Source organism: Mastigoproctus giganteus, chromosome 1 (assembly GCF_048544385.1).
Source record: "Mastigoproctus giganteus isolate SK-2022 chromosome 1, ASM4854438v1, whole genome shotgun sequence".
In the NCBI taxonomy this organism is placed as follows: Eukaryota; Metazoa; Arthropoda; class Arachnida; order Uropygi; family Thelyphonidae; genus Mastigoproctus; species Mastigoproctus giganteus.
This window is the reverse complement of record NC_143575.1, coordinates 188,191,417-188,214,639: the sequence shown is the minus strand read 5'-3', so window position 1 is coordinate 188,214,639 and position 23,223 is coordinate 188,191,417. Positions and strand designations below refer to the sequence as shown.

Genomic DNA, 23,223 nt, shown 5'->3' with positions numbered 1-23,223 from the left:
CACTCAATTCACATTCTACAGAGTCTGTATCTTCACAGTATATATAACAAAACTGAACTTATGTTCCTGGTGCCACTTAGCATCAGAATCATAAGTTCAACTTATTGTAGAACTAAGTGACTTTATAAGTCACTTACATTACATTCTACACTCTATAATTTCTTTGTTTATTTGAAAAAGAAAGTAGCAAAAACCTCTAGAAACCTATTTGCACTAATGCCGAGATCTTTAGTTTACTAACAGAATGAGTTTACAAGATGTAGTGCATGCTTTTTAATCTTATATTAAAGATGGAATGTGAGGAATTCATTAGAAATATAATAAAAACTTTTATGGTTGGCAATTTAAGGAGAAATTAAAAATATGCTAAGAAATTTTAAAGCTAAATCAAAAATAAAAATAACAACATAAAAGGATACTTCAACAGTGTTTCATACATATAGATGACTCTGATAGAAAACATTTCATTTACTGATGTCCACTTGGTAATTTTCACTTAAAAGAAAATAAAAAAAACATTATTTTGCTGGAAATAATAGTGTAACAATTAATATATATGAAATGTATACAACTATTTGCTTTAAATCAGGATGAACCAAAAAAAAAATTTATGGCAGTTTTATTTAAATTTACAAATAAATACTGCAAGAAAATAGTAGAAAATCCTTATTTAAATAAATTTATGTCTAAAACTGTGATGTTATCATGATTTTTTCCTGGTGTAGCACTATAAATAACACAGAACAACAAATTTTGGGTTGTATCTTGTTATGGGCATGAAAGTAAGTTTACTTTATAGATTTTGGAGCGCTAAACACAGAAATAGTGCTTAAAACAGCAGTTTTTTACAAGGTATTTTTTTATTTATATGGCAGTAAGATATAGCTATGACATACCTGTATCAAACACGGGACCGTTTCAAATTTCACTTGTATTCAGCTTCAGGAGCATCTCTTTTCACCATTCAACAATAATCGGCTAACACTCCAATTGCTTTTGTATCTTTGTTCCATCGCTGTGATGTCTTGATGGAAGTGCTCAACCATGTTCGTTGCTGATGGCACCAAAGTTTGGTAAGAAGAAATCCAGGTGTGAGTGCAAGAAATGCATCTTCAATAACATGCATCCCAGTTGCCGGCTGTAACATTTCCTAGAAAATCAGGGTGGCTGAGTGGTTACCAGACCCTGCCAAGATAGATGGCCTTAAGGGTTAAAAGTTGATATAATCATACGGATGGTATATGATAACATAAAGTTGACAGAGACTATGTATATCTTAGTGCACTTGCATCATTTAAGTTACATCTCATATTGTGAATACCTTCATGACGAGTTGCCATGACAACTCGTCGTGAAGGTATTCACAATATGAGATGTAACTTAAACGCGGTGCCTCCGTAGCCAGGTGGGAAGGAGCAGCAGTGCATAGCACACGCTTCTTGATTAGACCGGGGTTCGAGCCCGTCACCACCAAATACGGAGAATGCGGAAAGGTCAGGGAATGACCACCGCATATCCCGGAGCAATATGGCCTTAGTTGCTAATGCTCCTAAAAACCAAATAACAACATAACAGTAATTTAAACAATGCCGCTATTGCAAATTTGCTAATCTATAATTGGCTGTGTATAAATGATGCAAGTGCACTAAGATATACATAGTCTAACTCTTTTGCAGTTTGAGGCATAAGCCCTTAATGCATTAGAGTTGACAGAGTTATAATGTTTAAAACCAGTCAAAATATTTCAAAAGGCTATCCACGATGCCTTATTTGTGGACCAATGAAAATGTCTGCCTTAATCTTCTCTGTACAAAGTCTTGGGAATCTGTCTTGCAAGTGTGTGAATGTAGGATCATTCACTTCCAAAGCCTTCATGAAATTTTTAATGAGCCCCAGTTCGATGTGCAAATGCTACTTTCTTCATTCCAGGTGTTAATGATTTTTATTGAGGCCAACTCCTCTTCTAGTAGTGCATAATCCTTGATATGACTATCCCACTCGCAAAGAAAGCAACAATATGTAGTGTAAGCCTTTTGTAATCCTAATAAAATGGCAATTACCTTTAAATCACCACATATCTGCCACTCATACTTCTGATAGTATACACCTAAGATAATGTTCTCCATTTTTGCGTATGTTTATTTTTTTGTGGATGGCATAGGCAAGAAGTATTGAAGGCAGCATATTTCCATTGTGTAATAAATAGTCACTATTCTTCGGGAAGAACGTGCCTCATGTTCATTGCTGCCATTAGACCATCAACATCCTTACAAACAGTAAGTTCACATTCTGTTTGACAGAATTTATCATAGTCTTTATTTCGAGTATAAAATGTTGTCACTTTCACAGAACGATCTAGAAGATTCCACTGTAGTAGCCTCTAGTCAAAGTTCTGCCTTATCCTTCAGCAGTTCGAGATCTCTGATGAGGTTATTAAGATTACTTTCTATGATCTTATGTGGTTCAGAAGAAGGATAAAGGTTTGGACAAAATGGTGCAACCCTTGACATAGACAGCTGCACTTCTTTGTGTATATTAAGTTGATGTTCATCAGTGTCTTCATCTTCATCAGAGCGTACAGAAAAATGGTCGAGTGGTTCTGGAATAGGTAGTTCACCGTGAGGTATGGGACGAATTGCAGATGGTATATTTGGGCATGTCACTGTCCACTTGTTCTCTTCATTGTCATCCCTTTTCTAACAGGAGGCACCATACAGAAGTACCAGTCTGTGACGTGATTTGTTGGCTCCCTCCATATCATGAGCACTGCGGAAGGCATAAAAAGGCCCTTTCAATTCATCCATGCATTGAGTTTTGATGAACAGGTAGTGCAGCATGTGTGTGAACCCAGTTTTTGTACTGGTCACTTACTTTAAACCCAAAGTACAAGAAGCAAGCTTTTTTTTTTTTTTTATGCCTTGAGTTAATGGATGCTTACTTGAAGCTAACATGACTTCTCAACATATGAAACTGAAGTCATCTGGAGTATTCACACAATTATCGGACATATTAATCTTACATGACACAAATACTGTGCAAAAAGTAGGAATCTCACAGAGAACAACTGTTAACTGAGAACAAATCACCCAGTACCTAGCTGTATTAGAGGATTATTGCAACAGAATTGAAGATGTATTTGAGGTGACAATTTATCACATGCAGAGTGAGGCAGCAGCTGCCGATCATATGATAAGAGCATGGAGGTACTGAAACTGTGGTGTTGCCATGTGTTTTGCCAAAAGCTGTGGTTGATAAAGGTGCTAACACGAGATCCCAACTGTAATTCGAAAACAAGAGCCAACTGACAAATTTTAATGTGATTTTTGTATTCAGCAGCATAAAATTAGTCAAGATTGGGTATTTTCGTTTTAACATTTTATATTTTGACCAGTGAATCAAACTTTTCCTCACACAAAAGGATAGTTTCTTGAAGCGTTACCACTGCACCAACTGCTCTACATTAATGTTAATGAAAAATTGTTCATAATGAAAAGTTTGTACGTGACAGCTCATTTGTGGAAGCCGTGCTGATGCAACAATGAGTATGGTATGCACATACACTGACAAATGCTCTTGTACATTTCCGAACTTCTTAGTTCATAATTTTGAGGTGCAGTCCCCCCCCCCCAGAACTATAAGACAACTGTTTAGAGATAATTTGTTGTCAAAATGTGCTATTTTCTCAGTCAACATTCAGTTTTGCATGGCTAATTGCTGTCCACTTGCATATGATATCCCAAGCAGAGATCTTCAAATTAATGAGAAGCCTTGAAATCAATCATTAACTTAAGTCCTGTTTCATGGCATCCAACAGCCTGTTCGCATTCAAATTTGGTGAGCTCATTTCCTACCTTTTACAATGTATGCAAAACAAAATATTTTAGTCAACAATTTTTTTTTAATTTCCACATTAATTAAAATTCGTCAGATATAATTAATATAACCCATACAAAAATATGGCTACGAATAACAAGAGAAATGTGAAAATATCAAAGAAGGTGATGACATTAGCGAATAAAATTGAGTTATTAGACAAAATTTCTAATGGTGAAAGTGTCTCCTCAGTGGCAAAACATTATAAAATCAATGAGTCAATGGTACGATCAATCAAAAAATCGGAAGAAAAAATCTGCTGTAGTGTCCGGGAAAACGCGCCAATTGCTTCAAAAATTTGCTCTGTAACTCGTGATGTTAAATTAGAAAAATGGAAAACGCTTTAAATCTGTGGATAGAAGACCGAACTCAAAATAAAATTCCATTAAGTACACTCATCATTCGTGAAAAGGCAAAACTTCTTTATCAACACTTTAGCGAAACTGGTGATAGCACTGGCGGGATAAGATTTGTTTGAAATTTCTAATAAATATTACATTTAATATGAAATTGTTTCTTATTTTCATTTCGATGCCATATGCTTGCATTTCACTATGTACTGTCTATGTACATAGTCATATTATGAAGGTACATATAATACATAAATTGACAAAATTTTAGTTTCTTATATATTTCATACTTTGGAACGGAACCCCTTTATTACTATGGGAGCCATAACTCAGTATTCGCGTTTTCGGTATTCACAACATTTCTCAGGAATGTAACCCCTCTGAATAGCGGGGGTTTATTGTAATAACTACTGCAATTATGAATAAGATATTTTAGTACCACAAACTAAATAATATTACTAATCATGAAAAAAAAATTTTTTTTTTTTTTCATGAAGTGACAGTGCTATTGAACATTGTGTGGGTTTAGTGTCATTATCATCATCGGCCATTTTCAATCCACTGCAGGATGAAGGCCTCTCCAGCAACTTTCCAGTTCCTTCTGTTTTCAGCACTGGCCATCCATTTACTACCAAAAACTCATGAATTTCATCTATCCATCTCCGCCTTTGTCTTCCAGGTTTTCTTCTAGCTCCTCTTGGGTACCATTCTGTTATTTTCTTAGTCCATCTGTCATCATGTCTTCGAGCTATGTGTCCTACCCAAGACCATTTTAGTTCTTTAGTTTTGATAAGAATGTCCTTTACTTGAGTTTGCTGCCTAATCCATTGTGTTTCTCTTCTTATCTAACAGTCTGATTCCCAATATAATTCGTTCCATTCTTCGCTGTGTAGTTCTCAGCTTCTCTTCCATTCTTTTGGTGAGTGCCCAAGTTTCACTTCCATAAGTCATGGTGGGTTTAGTGTCAAACAAAGTTAACTACAAAATTGCTTTTTCTTTTTGTGATAACTTTAGTTTTACTTTATGCAAATAACATTACCTATCATGTCACAGAACTCTATCTCTCTAGTACTTTACAAGTTAGCTTAGGCTGCAAGTATATTTCTGGTAAACCAAGAAAATGTCAAATGACTTTTTTTTTTGTTAATTACAAAAACATCAACTACAAAATGATTTTGCAGTTAACATTGTTTGTACAATATTAACCTTTGACTGGTTAGCAGTAAATTTTTTCATAATTGAAGTAAAAAAAAAAAAAAAAAGAAGCAAATTTGCAACACTATAGGGCAAGCATGGTCTCTACAAGAGCTGGACAAATAAATATATTAGTGAAACTGGTTCAGTCCCATGCTAAAAGACAGCATAAAGTTACAGCATTAGAAGAGAAAAAAAAAAAATCATTACCCTCATATCAGATAAATAGTTCCTCAACTGTGTGTGAGTATATTATCAAAGAATCAACATTCATTATATGAAAAAGATTGGGATAAGATTTAGGACTAGTGTTTATTTTCTGCAGTTTCTAGCATTAAAATTGCATAAGCAGGCATGATATATTTGGAATTCATTTACAGTCCCACTGAACAGTATTTTTTCATGATGTGCAATTTAATTGCCTTCAAAAGCAAGGGCTAATTTCCTCTCCCCTATCTGTAGCATCATCAATGGAACCAGGGAGGTTGCTATCCTTGTAAAACAGTAGAGGAAACCTCCCAGATTAAATCCTGTGAAGTGAAAACATGTTAATGAAATATAATAACCAATGTAAAATACTGTAATTCATCCAATGGGCTTTCAAAATCTTTACAAATTTTTTTAAAACAACCGTTTTTACTGGCAATATAGCTATAAAGGAGAACAAAGATGTTTCAAACAACTCAATTTATTATGTAGTTCATAAACGCATAATTTACTTCTGTAATAAGTATTTGTCCAAAGTACTGTAGTTTGCATGCTTTTTTGTTTCCTTTTCTCGGCATACATCTTAATTTAGCAGCTCAAATCATTGTCTATGTTTCAACGGACTTGCATGCTGCGATCAAGGTTAGGGTTGAAATCCATAAGTTGTTGCTTTAAAATTTCAGCAGTGTGAAACAATTCTTGGAATTCCTTTAAAGTGATCTCCTTCGTTGGTGCATTTTTTCCCCTCATTGCAGTCATTGTCTACATATGCACATTACTGATTGATATTAAGGAGGTCATTATCTCTTAATTCTTCAGAATGTGAATCTAATAACTCCTGAACATTTGTGGTGTCTACTTCATTAAAGCCTAGTTCTTGTGCAACGTTCGCTATTTCTTTAATAACAGAAGTTACTTGCCGAAACCATTTGCACAATGAGGCAGAAGATATTTCCACACAGCTCTTATGTTGAGCAGTTATCTGAAAATGACTGTGTTAAGTGAATTTCAATCAGTGTTAAATAAATTTTGGTAACAATTTATAAACCATGCTAATTCAAAAAACGTGTTAATTTGAATCGTGTAAAGCGGGGGTCCCCTGTACTCCACTACTAACATTTAATTAATAAGCAGCTTAGGGAAAATTAAAAAGTCAACCTGAAACATATTATCCATATTATCCTGGGGGAAAATTCAGAAGTAAAGGCTATACAATAACTAATGTTATTAGATATTATTTCTCAGGGTAGGCTTGTGATTTCTAATATAAACCAACTAAAATTAAAATTCAGTAAAGCGTGAAGTCCTCTCCCCCACACACACTTCAAGCAACTATTGTTCCAGCATACCACATGTATGCTGGCGCAATTTTATGCTGCCCATTTGAAGCAAATACTTATCAAAAAATTTAATAAACATGTTTGGATACAATAAAGGTGAATGCATTCCATGTTGTCAGTGAAAATAATTCTGTTAATATAAGAAGCTCCAGCATACTAACACTAGACTAGAATTTAAGCAAGACAGAATTTATGAAGCATATTTTATTCAATCCAATCTAACAAAAGCAGGCACATAGGGAAGGGGGATTTCATCTCTGTTTCTGACTTTAACATTTTTTTTTGTTAATCTAATTTTTCTTTTAAGTAACATTAGTTACTGTAGGCTCTCAGAATAGTCTTGAAATATATAGTTTCTAATATAAACCAACCAAAATTCAGTAAGGTATGTCTTCTTTCATATATTTATATTTATAATAAATTTAGCTATTCAGTTATATTTATAATAAATTTCAGTGCACAGTTTTAATTTTTGTTTTTATACTGTTAACCCACATGAGGTTAACAAACTCCCATAAAGCATTAATGGAGCTAAGCTACATTGTGTATGTTTAAATTTCAATTAACAAATCAAGTTGTGGATGGAATCTATCCAGTTATATTGAAGGAGGCAGCGAGGGAAGTTAGCAAACCCTTCACCATAATTATGAGGGCATCCTTAGATTCAGGGGAGGTTCCCATGGACAGGAGATGTGCAAATGTATCTACAATTCACAAAGGGATTTAAAAAGGGAGATGCATATAATTATAGACCTGTTAGTTTAACTTCTGTTCCAGGGAAAATAACAGAGTCACTGGTTAAAGAAGTGATGAAGGATCACTTCTATACAAGACTGCAGTAATAGTTCAGACACAATATAGGTTTGTTAAGTCTTGTCTGACCAATCTGATTGGATAATACAATGTGGTCACAAAGGAACTGGATGCAAAAAATAATCATATATTTGGATTTGAGGAAAGCTTTTGATACTGTTGTACACAGAAGATTGCACACAGCAATCTTCTGCTGTAATCTTCTGTGATTACAGTAAAAGATTGCTCTAATCTTCGGCTGTAATCACAGAAGATTGGAGCGGTATGGCATTAAGGGCAAGTTGCTGCAATGGATAAAGGGATGGCTGAGTGGGAGACAGCACAGAGCGGTAATAAAATAAATGGACACTGCTGTATGTGGACTAATGTTATTAGTGAAGTCCCCCAGGGTTTGGTGCCAGGCCCACTGTTGTTTTGTGTATTTATAAATGATATTGATGAAGGTATATCAGGCTTACCAGTTTGCAGATGATACAAAGGTTGGCAGGGTTGTTAATGACACTAAAGACAACATGCTACTGCAACAGGATCTAGAAAAGTTAGGCAGATGGGCTGAGATGGTGCCTCCGTAGCCAGGTGGGCAGGAGCAGCAGTGTGTAGCACAGGCTTCTTGATTAGGCTGGGGTTCGAGCCCGTGACCACCAAATACAGAGGATGCGGAAAGGTCAGGGAATGACCACCGCATATCCTAGAGCAACATGGCCTTAGTTGCTAATGCTCCTAAAAACCAAATAACAAACAAATATGGGCCGAGAAGTGGAAACTGAAGTTTAACATTGACAAATGCAAAGTACTGCATATGGGTAGCAGTAACCCAAGAGAAATGTACCAACTGTGTTGTACTACACTGGAGGTGGAGAATGAAAAAGACCTGGTTGGTAACTGTGCAATCAGATATGAAGTTCTCTGAGCAGTGCAGACGGGCTGCTAGAGAAGGTCATGGAGTTTTGTCAATGATACATAGAAATTTTGCTAGCAGAGACAAGGAGGTGATTATCCTTTTGTATAAGGCAATGGTCAGGCCACACCTTGAGTATTGCATACAGATCTGGAGACCTTATTTTAGGAAAGATGTAGAGTTACTAGAACAAGTACAGAGAAGGGCAACGAGATTGGTGAGAGGAACAAATGGTGCGCTTATGAAGAAAGGCTTAAGTTCTGCAAGTTGCAGCATCTGGAGACTAGGCACCTGAGCGGTGATCTGATTGAGGTTTCAATGCTGACGGGATACTTCCGCTTGTTGAGACTAAGAACCTGAGGGGGCATAGATTCAAATCGAGGAAAGAGAGTTGTAGAATACATGCGTGAAAGTTTGCCTTTAGCCTAGTTGATTGCTGGAACAGACTTCCATCTGTTGTTGTTGTGGAAGTTGATAGCTTAAATAAATTTAAGGCTGAACTAGACAAACATTTGGAGTGACCGGATGGGCAAAATGGGAAGAGTTTTTTTTTTTTTTTTTTTGGTTGATGCTGTATAAGCTTGCTTTCTTGCATTATATGCCTCAACTAATACTAAAGTAACAAATAAGTTATAAGCTAAGTTATAATAATCTATGTTACCATACTACAAAGAAATCATTAAATTATAATATTAATATTATAAAATTAATAATATCTTATAAATCTGAAGAATTTAAAAATTCTATAGAATTTAAAAAAATAATTATCGTGCTGTTTCAAGAAATGTCAGTACCACACAAGTCTCTAAAAAAAGACTGTTTGTTATTTACAAGCTCCAGTTTTTAGTTTTTAATCAGACAAAAATTTATAAATTAATGTAAATAATGAATAACATAAGGCATGATCCTTTTTCATGAAAAGAGTTGCAAATTAAAATTCAGATATATGTCAAGTACAACACACACACCACCATATATGTGTGTTGTGATCAATCTTAGGGTAGTACGTATATAAACATGAAATTACCTCTATAATACAGTTCTGATGGGGAACCAAGAAACAATACCTTCTCACTATTGGCTTTTAATATTTGCACAAGTCTAGTAGTATTGTCCAAGTTAGGTTTTGCGCATGTCCACTTTTCTTCACTATTCATTTGAAGGGTTCTGCAATCTACAGATGTATTACATTCTTTATTATGTTCTGACAACATCTTTCTCACCCTGAGGCAAGCAAAGGTCTATAACAGAAACAGAATTAAACAAGTTTATATAATCTTTAATGCAACAGTTTCAAAGATGTCATTAATTTTAAATTCATAAGAAAGCTATATAAACCTGTAAGGGGTTTCTTCCGCATTTTTTCTGGTGCAGTCATGCTAATTAGTATATGCTTGGTAACAGATTTTCATATTCTGTCTTTGACAATGGCAACTGATGGTTGTGTGAACAATTCAAATATATTTTGTTACATTTGCAGTAATTATGTTGTGGCAAAACAAAGGTAGGATATAACATCATTTGTGAGAAATGCATATGCCAGATATTTTGCAATTAAATTTAAGTGACATGATAAAAGTGGGCCCCCATAAAGTGTGCCGTACATGCATGGAGGGCTTGTGACTGTGAAAATGTGGCAAAAAGAAAGCCCCAACATTTACCATTCTCACGGTGTGGAGGAAACTTCAGGACCATATTAATGACTGACTGCTACTTTTGTTCTGTAAATGTAGCAGGTTATAGCACAAAGAACAATCAAAGCATTCTGCACCCCAACAACATTACTTCAGCTGTAAGGCCAGTACCCCAGGGACCCAAACTACTGGTACTGTCTCCACTAACTGTTCTTGAACATACAAGGAACGTTCAATAAATTATCTACCTACCTATGAAGGAAATGAGATAGAGGTAAAAATCTGGTTTTATTTTTTTAATGTAACTTCCCTGAACCTCAATACACTTTTCCATTTTGTTGGCAATGAGGAAATACCAGACAAATAAAATTATTTGTCCTGCCCATCAAAGGACACAGAAACAGCAGACTTCAGTTCATTATCATCAGCAAAGCGACATCCACGTAAGCTTTTCTTGAGGTGTTGAAACAGCAAATAGTTACTGGGGGCCAGATCCGAACTGTAAGGTGGATGGGCAAGTTCTGTAAAGTTAGTCTCTCAAAGCAGCAGCAGCAGCAGCAGCAGCAGTAACAGCATGTGACCTGTGCACTGGTGCATTGTCCTGAAGAAACAGCACACCTCTGGAAAGTTTTCCACAGTATTTTTCCTTTATGACATCCCTTAGGTTGTACAATAGGGATGCATATGACTCCCCGGTGACTGTCTGCTTGTGTTCCAAGTAGTGAATGTACAAAATTCCCTCAGCATCCCAAAAAATGGGGGTCATAATCTTGCCAGCTGAAGGTTGTGTCCAAAATCTGTTGGGTGAGGGAGAACCCTTTTGCTTCCATTGTATCGATTCTTGCTTGATCTCAAGATCCATGATGAACCCATAACAATTTTGGAGATGAAAGTTTCAGGATCCTTTCCGAAAAACTCTAAATTCTCCTCACAATGCGCCCTGAATTCTGCACGGTGGTCAGAAATCTGGGGACCCACCTTGACTGACTTTAGTCATCTCCAAATGTTCATGGAGAATGGTTATAACTGCTACCTCAGATATGCCACATTCCCTAGAGATTTGGGACATCTTTAAACGTCTATTATTCAGCACCAATTTCCACAGCTTGGCGCATTTCTGGAGTGGCTACTGTCACAGGACTTCCTGGACGTGGATCACCTTTGATGGACTCTCTATTTATTATTTTGACCAGAATTTCTCCTGGTACTCTGAAGGAGCACTGTTACTAAATACAGCTGCCACCATGAATGGTCTTTGGCTCATTTCCTCCTTTGATGAGAAACTTGATGACTGAACGATGCTCCAATTTCAGAAAATCCATAATTTTATACAGGTGTCTTCCTTCTTTCTGTTATAGCAGCACAACCTAAAAACATAGTAGGATCAAAATTAATATGATTCAAGTTGAGATATATAGGAACATGATAAATCATGAATCATTTTGAATCATTGAAATATAACTATGGGAAATACCTTAGGTAGATAATTTATTGAATGCCCCTTGTATATACCATCCGATATTTGTGATCTAGAGGATATAAACCTATTGTGATGAAGAAATTCACAACTGTGGACCATGGCTGTTTACACAAAGTGAACTCGACAATCTCATGAGAAATTTAAATCTATCTATCCACAGGATCTGCAGAGCTTTAAGGATCAAGAATGAAATCCAAGAATCTGTTGACCTCAGAAACAGCCTTTACATGATACAGAATTTGGATAGATTTAAAAAAGAACTTGTTTCCTCATTTTTCCAAAGAAGGATCACGGATATATTGCAACTACATTCCTGCAGTTATTTTATTTTATTTTTTTTTTTGGAATTTTCTACTAACCAACAGAGTGGAGGCTATTTATTGACTCATCGAAGCAAACAAACAAGTATGCATCTGTTCCCATATACTATGCAGCACACTTAAATGAAAACTACAAAAATATTATGCTTCTTTTGGAAAAAATTCAGTACAAGGATCAGAGTCGGCTGATATGTGGAAATTTTAAAGTTACTGGTCTGCTACTCAGCCAACAACTTTCTTATACACAAAAATTCCTTGCTTTCTGTGTGAGTGGGATACTCAAGCAAGACGCAAACGTTGGGAAAGGGAAGTGTGGCCACAAAGGCAGTCTCTGACACAAAGTTCAAAGAACATTAAAGATGAATCACTAGTTGATCAAAATGAAGTACTATTACTTCCTCTGCATATAAAGCTAGGTTTAATATATATATATATATATATATATCTTCTTCTTCAAGAGGAGTGTTTCCATTTACAATGGGTTTCCTCAGCCTACAAGTTATTTCTTGTTAGGAATTTTTTCCCACCATAAAGTACGGTTAAAGGTGTCTTGGTCGGTTAAGCCTCGGGCTGTCATGCACTCCCATACTCCATCCATCCATGACCTCCTAGGTCTTCTTCTTCTCCTTCTTCCAGGGGGGGTATCCATTCCAGGATAGCCTTTGCATATCTGTTTTCTTGCATCCGTTTTGAATGTCCATACCATGTTAGACGCTTTTCTTTGATGGTGCCAATAATAGTCTTTCCACTTCCATTTTTTTCCCTTATGTCTTCATTCCGTTTTCTGTCTCTTCTAGAAGTTCCTGCTGAGTGTCTCCAAAAATCCATTTCTGTGGAGAGCAATTTGTTTTCCGCTTGCCTATTCAATGTCCAGGTTTCCGCTCCATACAAAAGAAGACTTTGTACAATCGTTTGAAATATAAGTTTCTTTGTTTTATGTAGGATATTTTTGCTCCACAGAACAGAGTTTAACATGCTGATAGCCTTTCTGCCTTCTGTAATTCTCTAATTGATCTCTGCTTGGGATGATCCATCACTTTGTAAGATTGATCCCAAATATTTGAATTTATCGACTTGTTTGATTTTAAAACGTGCAATATTTAGAATGTATCCTGGCCCTGAAGACAACATTTCAGTCTTGCTAAAATTGATTTTTATATACACACATAAATAAACAATATACATAAAGAAGTATATTGTTTCAAGTATGTTTGTACTAAATTCCTGTTGCTTACATACAAAAGAAATGAAAGCAGGAATATTTGTTGGACCTCAAATCCACAAGCTACTGCCAGACTGTTCTGTTGCACATGGAAGACTGCTGCACAAATTGGAGGAGAGTGATGTTTGAGGCAAATTGCTGCTATGGATATAGCAGTAATTTGCAATATTGAGTGGGAGAAGACAGAGAGTGGTAATCAATGGTCACTGCTCTTCGTGGACTAATGTTATTAGTAGAGTCCCCCAGGGTTCAGTGTTCGGTCCATTGTTGTTTTCTGTATTTATTAATGATATTGTTAATGGAATATCAGGCTTAATATCTAAGTTTGCATACGACACAAAGGTTGGCAGGGTTATTAATGACACTAATGACAGTAAGCTACTGCAACAGGATCTAGAAAAGGTGAGCAGATGGGCTGAGAGGTGGCAACTGAAGTTTAACAATGACAAACGTAAAGTACTGTACATGGGTAGCAGTAACCCCAGAGTAATGTATCAACTGTGTGGTACTACACTGACATAAGGTATGTTCGTGTCAGACGGCACCTGGGATTTCTCCCATCTCCGCTACTACACTGACATTGGTACTACACTGACAGTGGTAGAGAATGACAAGGACCTGGGGGGTAACTGTGCAGTCGGATATGACGTTTTCTGAGCAGTGCAGACGGTCTGAAAGGGTAGCTCATGGTGTCTTGTCAATGATATACAGGAATTTTTCTAGCAGAGTAAAGAATGCGATTATCCCCTTGTATAATGGTCAGGCCACACCTTGAGTACAGGTGTAGTATACAGGTCTGGAGGCCACATTTTAGGAAGGATGTAGAGCTGCTGGAAAGAGTACAGAGAAGGGCAACAAGATTAGAGAATGGAACAAAGGGTTGCTCTTACAAAGAAAGGCTCAAGTTTTTGGAAATTACAGTGGCTGGAGACTAGGCACCTGCAAGGTGATCTAATTGAAATGTATGAGGATATGTACGTTGATGACATCTTCACAGTCATCCCACGTGGCTCTGAAACAACATTACTAGAATATCTCAATTCCCTGCCTGTGTTCATCCAGTTCACTATAGAGTTAGAAGTAGACGGATCTCTCCCATTCCTGGACGTCCTAGTAAAATGTATGGGCCCACATCTAGAAACCTTAGTATACCGTAAGCCTATGTGGTGCGGACAGTTCACAAACTGCAGATCCGGCTATACTCCTACAGTAACCCCAGAGTAGGAGGTTACTGTAGGAGACCCCACCACGACCTCAATCCCAAGTGGGAATATTAAATAATTAACCACTTTCGACACCGCCTCTGGTTAGAGTCACTCAATATATCGTGTAATTTGAGAGCCACGAATCACTGAAAAGGCATGAGACTACATCCCATCTTAGAGACAACCGTTTTAGGTTTAAACAAGCGCTGGAGAAAAACTCCGCATGTCCATGCAGCAACAATAAACACCAGTTTAATGACTGAATGACCTACCTCGTACCCTTGCACGCATAACTGTGTCTGTTAGAATAATTTTATCTCTAAAGTTTCCATTTCTGTTGAAGTATTAAAGATATTATTTTACTGGCTAAACACCTAATCATTTATCATCCTAATTGAAATGTATATGGCTTTGAATGGCCTGAGCATGGTCAATGCTGATGGGATTGTTCCTCTTGCCCAGATTAATCACCTGGTAAAAAAAAAGTAAAGTGCAGCCATTATCAACCCACTGCAGGATGGAAGCCTCCTCAACAATTCATGTTGAGGGAAACGGACCATAATCTGCCACGCTGGTCCAGTGCGGGTTGGCAGATCGACCGTATTCAGCAGTCTTTGAGTTGACCGGGCTTGAACCCCGGTCAACTCAAAGAGCGTGTGCTACTGCACTCCAGCTCCTGACCACTCGGCTACGGAGGCCTCTTACTGTAGGAGACCCCACCACGAACACAATCCCAAGTGGGAATATGAAATAATTAACCACTTTCGACACCGCCTCTGGTTAGAGTCACTCAATATATCGTGTAATTTGAGAGCCATGAATCACTGCAAAGGCATGAGACTACATCCCATCTTAGAGACAACCGTTTTAGGTTTAAACAAGCGCTGGAGAAAAACTCCGCATGTCCATGCAGCACCAATAAACATTAATCACCTGAGGGGACATAAATTCAAATTGAGGAAAGACAATTGTAGAATAGATGTGCCTTTAGCCAGCAGGTGGTTGATTGCTTGAACAAACTTCCATCTTTGGGAACGAGAGTAGTCTTGTGCAGGCAAAGTTTTTACGGCTCTGGCAAACAGAGTTTTTTTTTATATTTTTGCTGTTTTATTGACTTAAATTGGCATATTAATTTATTTTCTAGAAGTAGCTTTATATTCCTAGTATAACACTTAGTTTAATTTTTAACATTGATAGAGATTTTGTAGGTTATTACTTAGTATTGGTAAGGATATACAATCCACCGGTTTTAAAAGTTTTTGCAGCTCTGGCGAACGCGAAGTTTTTAGCTATATTTAGCCACTTTATTGACTTAATTGTTATATTAAATTATTTTCTATAAGTAGCTTATAGACCTAGTCAAGATCCTTGGTTTATTCTGACTTTAGATAGCAATATTCTGGAAGTTAATTAATACTTAGTGTCCGTAGATTTACTGTTCGTAACTTGCCACCACTGTTATACAATACAACATATTGTATATAGCATTATCGATTAATCAGTAAAATTTATTAATCTTGTTGTTAAACTTCATTATCAATTAAATTGTGCTTTTTTTTAACTAAATATATATAACGACTTAGATTTACAAACATAACATTATTAGTTAATACATAACTTGATCTTGAAACGAAATTACATGTAAAATTAACCCCATATAACGAAGTATTAGTCTCTCTATAATGAATTTTTAAAAAAAATTAGTAAAAGCATTTTTGAAGATTTTCAAGCATTTACTGCTAAACAGCTGCTCAAATATACTGCCTCCTTCCCTCAGAAATTTCGCATTAGCATCTGGAATTAAATAATCATCCTTTTAGTGAACACTTGTGGCCACTAAAAGGATGATTATTTGACGCCTGTAGGAGGGCCTTTGTTTCATTTTTGTTACAGTTATTAAACCAAATGGGTTTTCTTAAAAGTGGTCGTAAATTTTACAATAAATAGGGTAGATTTGTAAATTGATGTTGGCTCAGGGGAAAACGAAATTCGCTGCGGTAAACTTTAGCATGCTGCAGCGGGAATACAGAGAATGCTACCATAGTCGGTTTTTAATAACGCCTACTGAGTGGCATTCGCTTCTCACCTCAACTGTACCACGTGACCTTCATGTCAATCATTATATGATATGTCCGTTCTCGTCTAACTGGACCCCCCAGTAGATGGTTTTCATGAATTTTTTTTTTTTTTTTTGTTCGTCATCAATCACATAGGCTATATGCACGTTTTTTTTTTTTTTTCCTTCTGAAAAGTAACATACAGCATACGTTAATCATAAATTTTCTTTCGTGTATACAGTAAACCCCCGCTATTCGCGGTTTCACGATCGCCGATTTAATATAAAATGAAACCTAAAAAAATGTGAATTTTAAAGCGCCGTGAATATTTTCCGCCATAAAAAAACATGGGCGTGGCTAAAATTATCTTTCCCGGTCAAAACAGCGCTCAGTGGGTGGGGGAGAGGGGTGACAAAATCGCGAGCGTGGATGTTTCTCGCTAATCCTTGTTCAGTATGTGTTATGCGCTTGTCATGGAATGTTTCGTCGTTTGCTTTTAATTTATATGCTTATAAATTGAATAAATTTATCAATTTATAAATTGATATGCTTACAAAAATGATAAATCTACCGTTTTGCAGTGTAAAACAGACTTTTTCGAGTGTGTTAACGGAAGAAAGTGACTTTATTGTGGACAAGTTCTTTCTAACCCCTACAAAAATATGGCTACGAATAACAAGAGAAATGTGAAAATATCAAAGAAGGTGATGACATTAGTGAATAAAATTGAGTTATTAGACAAAATTTCTAATGGTGAAAGTGTCTCCTCAGTGGCAAAACATTATAAAATCAATGAGTCAACGGTACGACCAATCAAAAAAATCGGAAGAAAAAATCCGCCGTAGTGTCCATGAAAACGCGCTAATTGCTTCAAAAATTTGCTCTGCAACTCGTGAAGTTAAATTAGAAAAAATGGAAAAAGATTTAAATCTGTGGATAGAAGACCGAACTCAAAATAAAATTCCGTTAAGTTCACTCATTCGTGAAAAGGCAAAACTCCTTTATCAACACTTTAGCTAAACTGGTGATAGCACTGGCGGGATAAGTTTTTTTGCTAGCAAAGGCATATTACATTTAATATTAAATTGTTTCTTATTTTCATTTCGATGCCATATGCTTGCATTTCACTATGTACATAGTCATATTATGAAGGTACATATAATACATACATAGACAAAATTTTAGACTAGTTTTTCTTGTATATTTCATACTTTGGAACAGAACCCCTTTATTACAAAGGGTACTAGGAAAGTTTTGCAATAGAGCTTTGTTTATTTAATTTTTTCAAAGTAATTTCCTCTACATTCAATACACCTCTCCATCCTCCGAAACCAATCTTTAAACCAGTTCTGCCAAGTTTCACTAGGGAGTAAAGCACACTCGTTGTCCCAAGCCCGTAGAAGGTCCTCATCACTGGAAAACCGCTTCCCTTTTAGCTTCATTTTCACATGCGGGAACAGTGCAAAGTCGCAGGGAGCAAGGTCTGGTCTGTAGGGAGGGTGCTCGAGAAGTTTCAGTCCTGTCGTGGTCAAATATTCGGTGCAGGCTTTGGCGCAGTGAGCTGGAGCATTATCGTGATGGAGGTACCAGGTGTCCATTCTTGACTTTGGCCGCAGGTTCTTCATAGATCCAATGACTTTAGGCAGGCATTGTTCAGTATACCACTTAGCTGTGACTGTCTTCTGCGTGTCCAAAACGACACGTTCCACAATTCCACTCGATTTGAAAAATACAGCTATCATTTTCTTCTTTACAGATCGGGATTTTCTGACAATTACGGGTGTGTTGTCATCAAAGACCCAAACTTTGTTTTGAGCCTTGGTTGGCAGATCGTAATAGTACAGCTAAGTCTCGTCACCTGTCACGATGTTGTTCACATACCGAGATTGTCCCTTATCAAGCTTTTTTAACATCTCCCGGAACCAAGTCACATGTTGTGTCATCTGTTCTTCAGTCAGTTGATGCGGCACCCAGAGAGAACAAAGTTTCTTCACGTGCAAATGATCTTGCAGAATCGAACGAATTGCTGGTGCATTTAGGCCCAAAGTATCCTCTATCTGTTGGTAGGTCACTCGCCTGTTTTCGTCAAGCATTTTCCTCACAGCAGTAACGTTTTCCTCCGTAACTGACGTTCGTGGCCTTCCCGGCCTCTCAGAATCCTCCAGAGTGAAATTTCCCCTTTGGAATTCTCTATACCACCTGAATATCGTTGTACGATGTGGACAATCATCATCTAGTGCAAGAGTCATTTCTTCTAAGCACTGGTCTATGGTTAAACCACGCACGAAATTATACCGCAAAACTGTCCTTATCTCATTTCGTGACCACGATGCCATCGCAAGCACTTTACACTCTCACTACTAATGAATAACTGAGCCCATCAACTTGGCGTGGCGGCTACTATGCACGTATGAACATGTCTCAACATGCAGCAACAAGCAGTTTCCTGTGATTCATTGTTGCGTCATATTGCAAAACTTTCCTAGTACCCTTTGTACTATGGGGGCCATAACTCAGTATTCACGTTTTCGGTATTCGCGACATTTCTCAGGAACGTAACCCCCGCTATTCGCGGGGGTTTACTGTATATGAATGAAAGCAGAATAAAAGAAATTCACAAAGTCATATATTTCTTCAAAGTGAGTGATACTGTTGAATTGGCAAGGGAACGTCATTGAGTAGGCGGTACCTGTACTAACAATTCATTATATGGCCAGCGCAGCGAAGTTTGCAGTGTATGTATTGGCAAGCAGTCCAGTAATTTTTACAATTGCGAATACAATGTCGAAGAGAAGGTGTTTAAGTATTAATGATAAAGCAAAGATTGTTATGATATTGACCAGGGTTTTAAGAAAAAAGATGTTGTGGAGAAATATGGCATATCTGCGAGCAGTTTATCTATGATTTTAAAAAAATCGAGAATCAATTTTAAATGCAATTGAAGGAGGAGCAGACAAGAAGTGAATTAAGTTGTGTATATACGAAGATGTTGATAAAGCTGTTCTAAAATGGGTGCAAATGATACGTGAAAAGAATATCCCAATATTGGGCCTAATAATTAAGCAACAAGCTCTGAAATTTGCACAGTCCCTTACAGAATACAGAAGACATACAGAATTTAATGCAAGCACTGGGTGGCTAGATAAATTTAAGAAGCGCCACAGAATTGTGGAAAAAGTGTTAATGTAAGCGAAGAAGATTGCAACAGTTGGAGGACCAATACCTTAAAGAAGATTTTGGAAAAATATGAGTGTAAGGATGTTTCTAATGCTGACGAAATGGGTTTATTCTTTAAATGTTTACCGAAAGAACACTTGCTTTTAAGGATGATAAATGTTTTGGCGGAAATATGGAGCAAATATGACAGGAAGTGAAAAATTAAGACTTTTAGTCATCGGAATATCAAAAAACCCAAGATGTTTTAGAGGCACAAAATCTTTGGAAGTTGACTACACCTTTTAATAAAAAAAAAAAAAGCATGGATGACAAGTGATGTTTTTGAAGAATGGATATTAAAACTAGACAAGCGTATAACAAAAGAAAAAAGGAAAATCGTGTTGGTAACTGACAACTGTCCGGCACATCCTGGCAATATTTCTGCCAAACTTAAAAGTGCGAAGCTGTTTTTACCACCAAACGTAACGTCAAAACTCCAGCCAATGGACCAAGGCATTATTAAAAATTTTAAATTTCATTATCGAAAGAGAATAATAATGAAGATTGTCAATGTGTTATCAGAAAACAGAAACTTGGAGGTTACAATTTGAAATAACAATGGATAGTTATGTTTATGTAGATCACACAGCAGAACATCCAAATGAAGATGAAATACTGCTGAACAGTATCAGACGCGACTGTGATCACGAAGAAATTAACGATCACGCCGAAGACACATCAGAACAACCCATAGAAAAGCCAACTCGTGAAGAAATGATTAACACTTTTAAAACGGTTCGTATGGGTCTACAGTTTTGTTAAAAATGTTCCTGATAATGTTTTTAATGCTCTGAACAAATGTGAGGTTTTCTTTGAGAATCAGACGATTTTTTAATTGTACTGTGCAAACGAACATTAGATTTTTTTAATTTGTGATATTTACCGGCAAAAATTGTGTAAACGTAATTTAAATAAGTATGTTTTTGAAATAAAATACATTAAAAATAAATGTAGATTCGTTTTCATTTTCTAGTTAGATAACAATTTCTAATAAAAAAGATATTCTCTGTATAACGAATTTTTTCGCCGGATTTATCGAATTTGTTATAGGGAAGTTCGACTGTACATATACATATATATAGTGTCATAACTGCATTGGGATATAAGTTGAGGGTTATAATTTTGTACTGAAATTGAATTGAAATCATGACTCAGACCAGAGCAGCAAAGCAAAAGGCTCAAGCTAATGGGAGTGTTCTGGTTCAGGGGAGAACTGAGGGGGGCAGTTGCCCTCTGAATCACAGCCTTTTAAAATGCGCTGCTTGCTTGATGTTTGTGGAGCAATCAGGTATGGGACATGATATTGCCAAGGGGAATGTCTTTGTGTGCACATGATGTAAGGAGTGTGAGGAAATCAGGCGCTACCTCAGCATTGTTATGGGCCTATGTGAGAGCTTGAAGGACAGGGTGGATGCCTTTGAAGGATCTAAACTGAGGGGCCCATCAAGCTCTCAGCTGCCCACATCAATGCCAGAGCTTGCACTTGAACATCATGCAACACAGCGGCAACCCCCTAAGGCAGAATGTGCTGGTCTCACAGGAACTAGTAGTTGTCAGTGACTCTACTGTCAGGGAAACGGGAAACATTTTGAGTAAAAAGGATAGGTGAAACACCACCAGGGTATGTCTGCCAGGGGCAAAGGTTGATGACGTTGTAGAGCAGATATCATCTTTTAAGGGCACAAAAGGTGATATTGTTGTACACGTTGGCACTACTGATATTAAGAATAGGACACCGGCGGAATTACTAAACAAGTACAGGTCACTGTTGAAAAAAAGCCAAGAATTAGGGTTGAAATTTGAAAGTGTCCGTAATTCTGCACAGACATGATAGGCGAGAGTATATAATGAGAGCTTTGTCGATCAATTTGGCCCTGGAGAGATTGTGCAAGGCTCAAAGGATAGAATTTTTCTCAGCCTGGTCTGTGCTTGTTAACAGGAGAGACTGCTCCTACAGGGATGGGATACACTTAAATAGAAAGGGTGCAAGAATATTTGCTGATGCTATCGAGGCAGTGTTAGGTGGATCGGAAAACTGCTAGCTTGGGGGGGGGGATACAAGGACTAATAGATTAACAGTAGCTACTGGCAGAGGTGAAAGTGATTCTTGCACTACTTCTATTGGAATGAGCAGCAGCCTGGAAAACAATATGCAAGGAATTTCAGAGACTGCTGGGAGTCATTGCGGTACAAGGAAACACATGGGTTGTGTTAAGGTTGCTAAAAATAGGAACAGGTGCATGTATACTTGCGTGTACACCAATGCTAGGTTGTTGTTATTTGGTTTTTAGGAGCATTAGCAACTAAGGCCATATTGCTCCATGATATGCGGTGGTCATTCTCTGACCTTTCCGCATCCTCCGTATTTGGTGGTGACGGGCTGGAACCCCGGTCTAATCAAGAAGCGTGTGCTACGCACTGCTGCTCCTTCCCACCTGGCTATGGAGGCACCTGCCAATGCTAGGAGTTTGGTAAATAAATTTGAGGTGTTGGTCAAAACATCAAAGGCAGATATTGTTGGGATATCAGAGACGTGGTGTCACACAGATATAAGGAATGCAGAACTGGAATTTGGGGAGTACAATGTGTACAGGAATGACAGACAGGATAGGAAGGGAGGAGGAATTATACTATTAGTTAAGAAACACATAAAATCCAAGGAAGTGAAGCCAGTTGACTAATGACTCTGATGAGTATATAAAAAAGTACAGGGAAATAGAGTGGGCCAGTAAATCAGAGTCTTATAAATGGGGGATTTTGATTTTCCAGATATTGAGAGAAAATAAAATAAGAATGCAGAGAAAATAAAAACAACTTTCATAGCAGGAACAACTCAAAGCGTAATTAAAATCCATTAGATTAAGACACAAAGAACTGGAAGAGATGGAACAGCTGTCATCTGTTTGGATAGAAAATCAAACAAAAAACGAATTTGCTTACGATAGGAGCAAAAGCATTAGCAATATTTTATTACGTAATAGTCGTAATAAAATACGTAAGTATTTTATTACGATTATTTATTGTGTTTGGTAATGTTTTGATTACAAACGTGTGTTCAATCTTGGGTGGTCAGCATCTAACCCTATTTTTCCCATAGGGCCTGTTGTTTATATTGCACGATTTTGCATTGCACGAGGGTTTCTAGGAACACAACTATCGTGCTATACAAGGACTGACTGTATAACACACTTTCTGCCTTTGTGTGGATTCGTTATCTCTTTCAATTGTTTATTAAACTTTGTACACAACAAAACAACAGGCAACTAGGGAGATGGAATGCTATATGCCATAACAGCCACACAGACGGTACAGAAATATTTCACTAAATGATAACAGTGTCCAAATGCAGTTCCCCCAAAATAAAATCCTTAATATAGAAGTTTAGCACTAAACAGAAAATGTTTTATTAACTTC

The 23,223-nt window shown here is 37.0% G+C and overlaps 1 protein-coding gene across 1 annotated transcript in view; it reads right to left on the bottom strand.

Moving 5' to 3' along the window:
* The window catches only part of S2P (membrane-bound transcription factor site-2 protease), a 168,744-nt gene that overhangs the window by 25,525 nt on the left and 119,996 nt on the right, over window positions 1–23,223 (bottom strand). The window contains exons 9-10 of the mRNA XM_090390136.1: window positions 9,703–9,916; window positions 420–495 (exon numbers count right to left, since the gene is read on the bottom strand). Coding sequence (XP_090246262.1) covers window positions 420–495; window positions 9,703–9,916 — 290 coding nt within the window. The remainder of the gene's footprint in view (window positions 1–419; window positions 496–9,702; window positions 9,917–23,223) is intronic.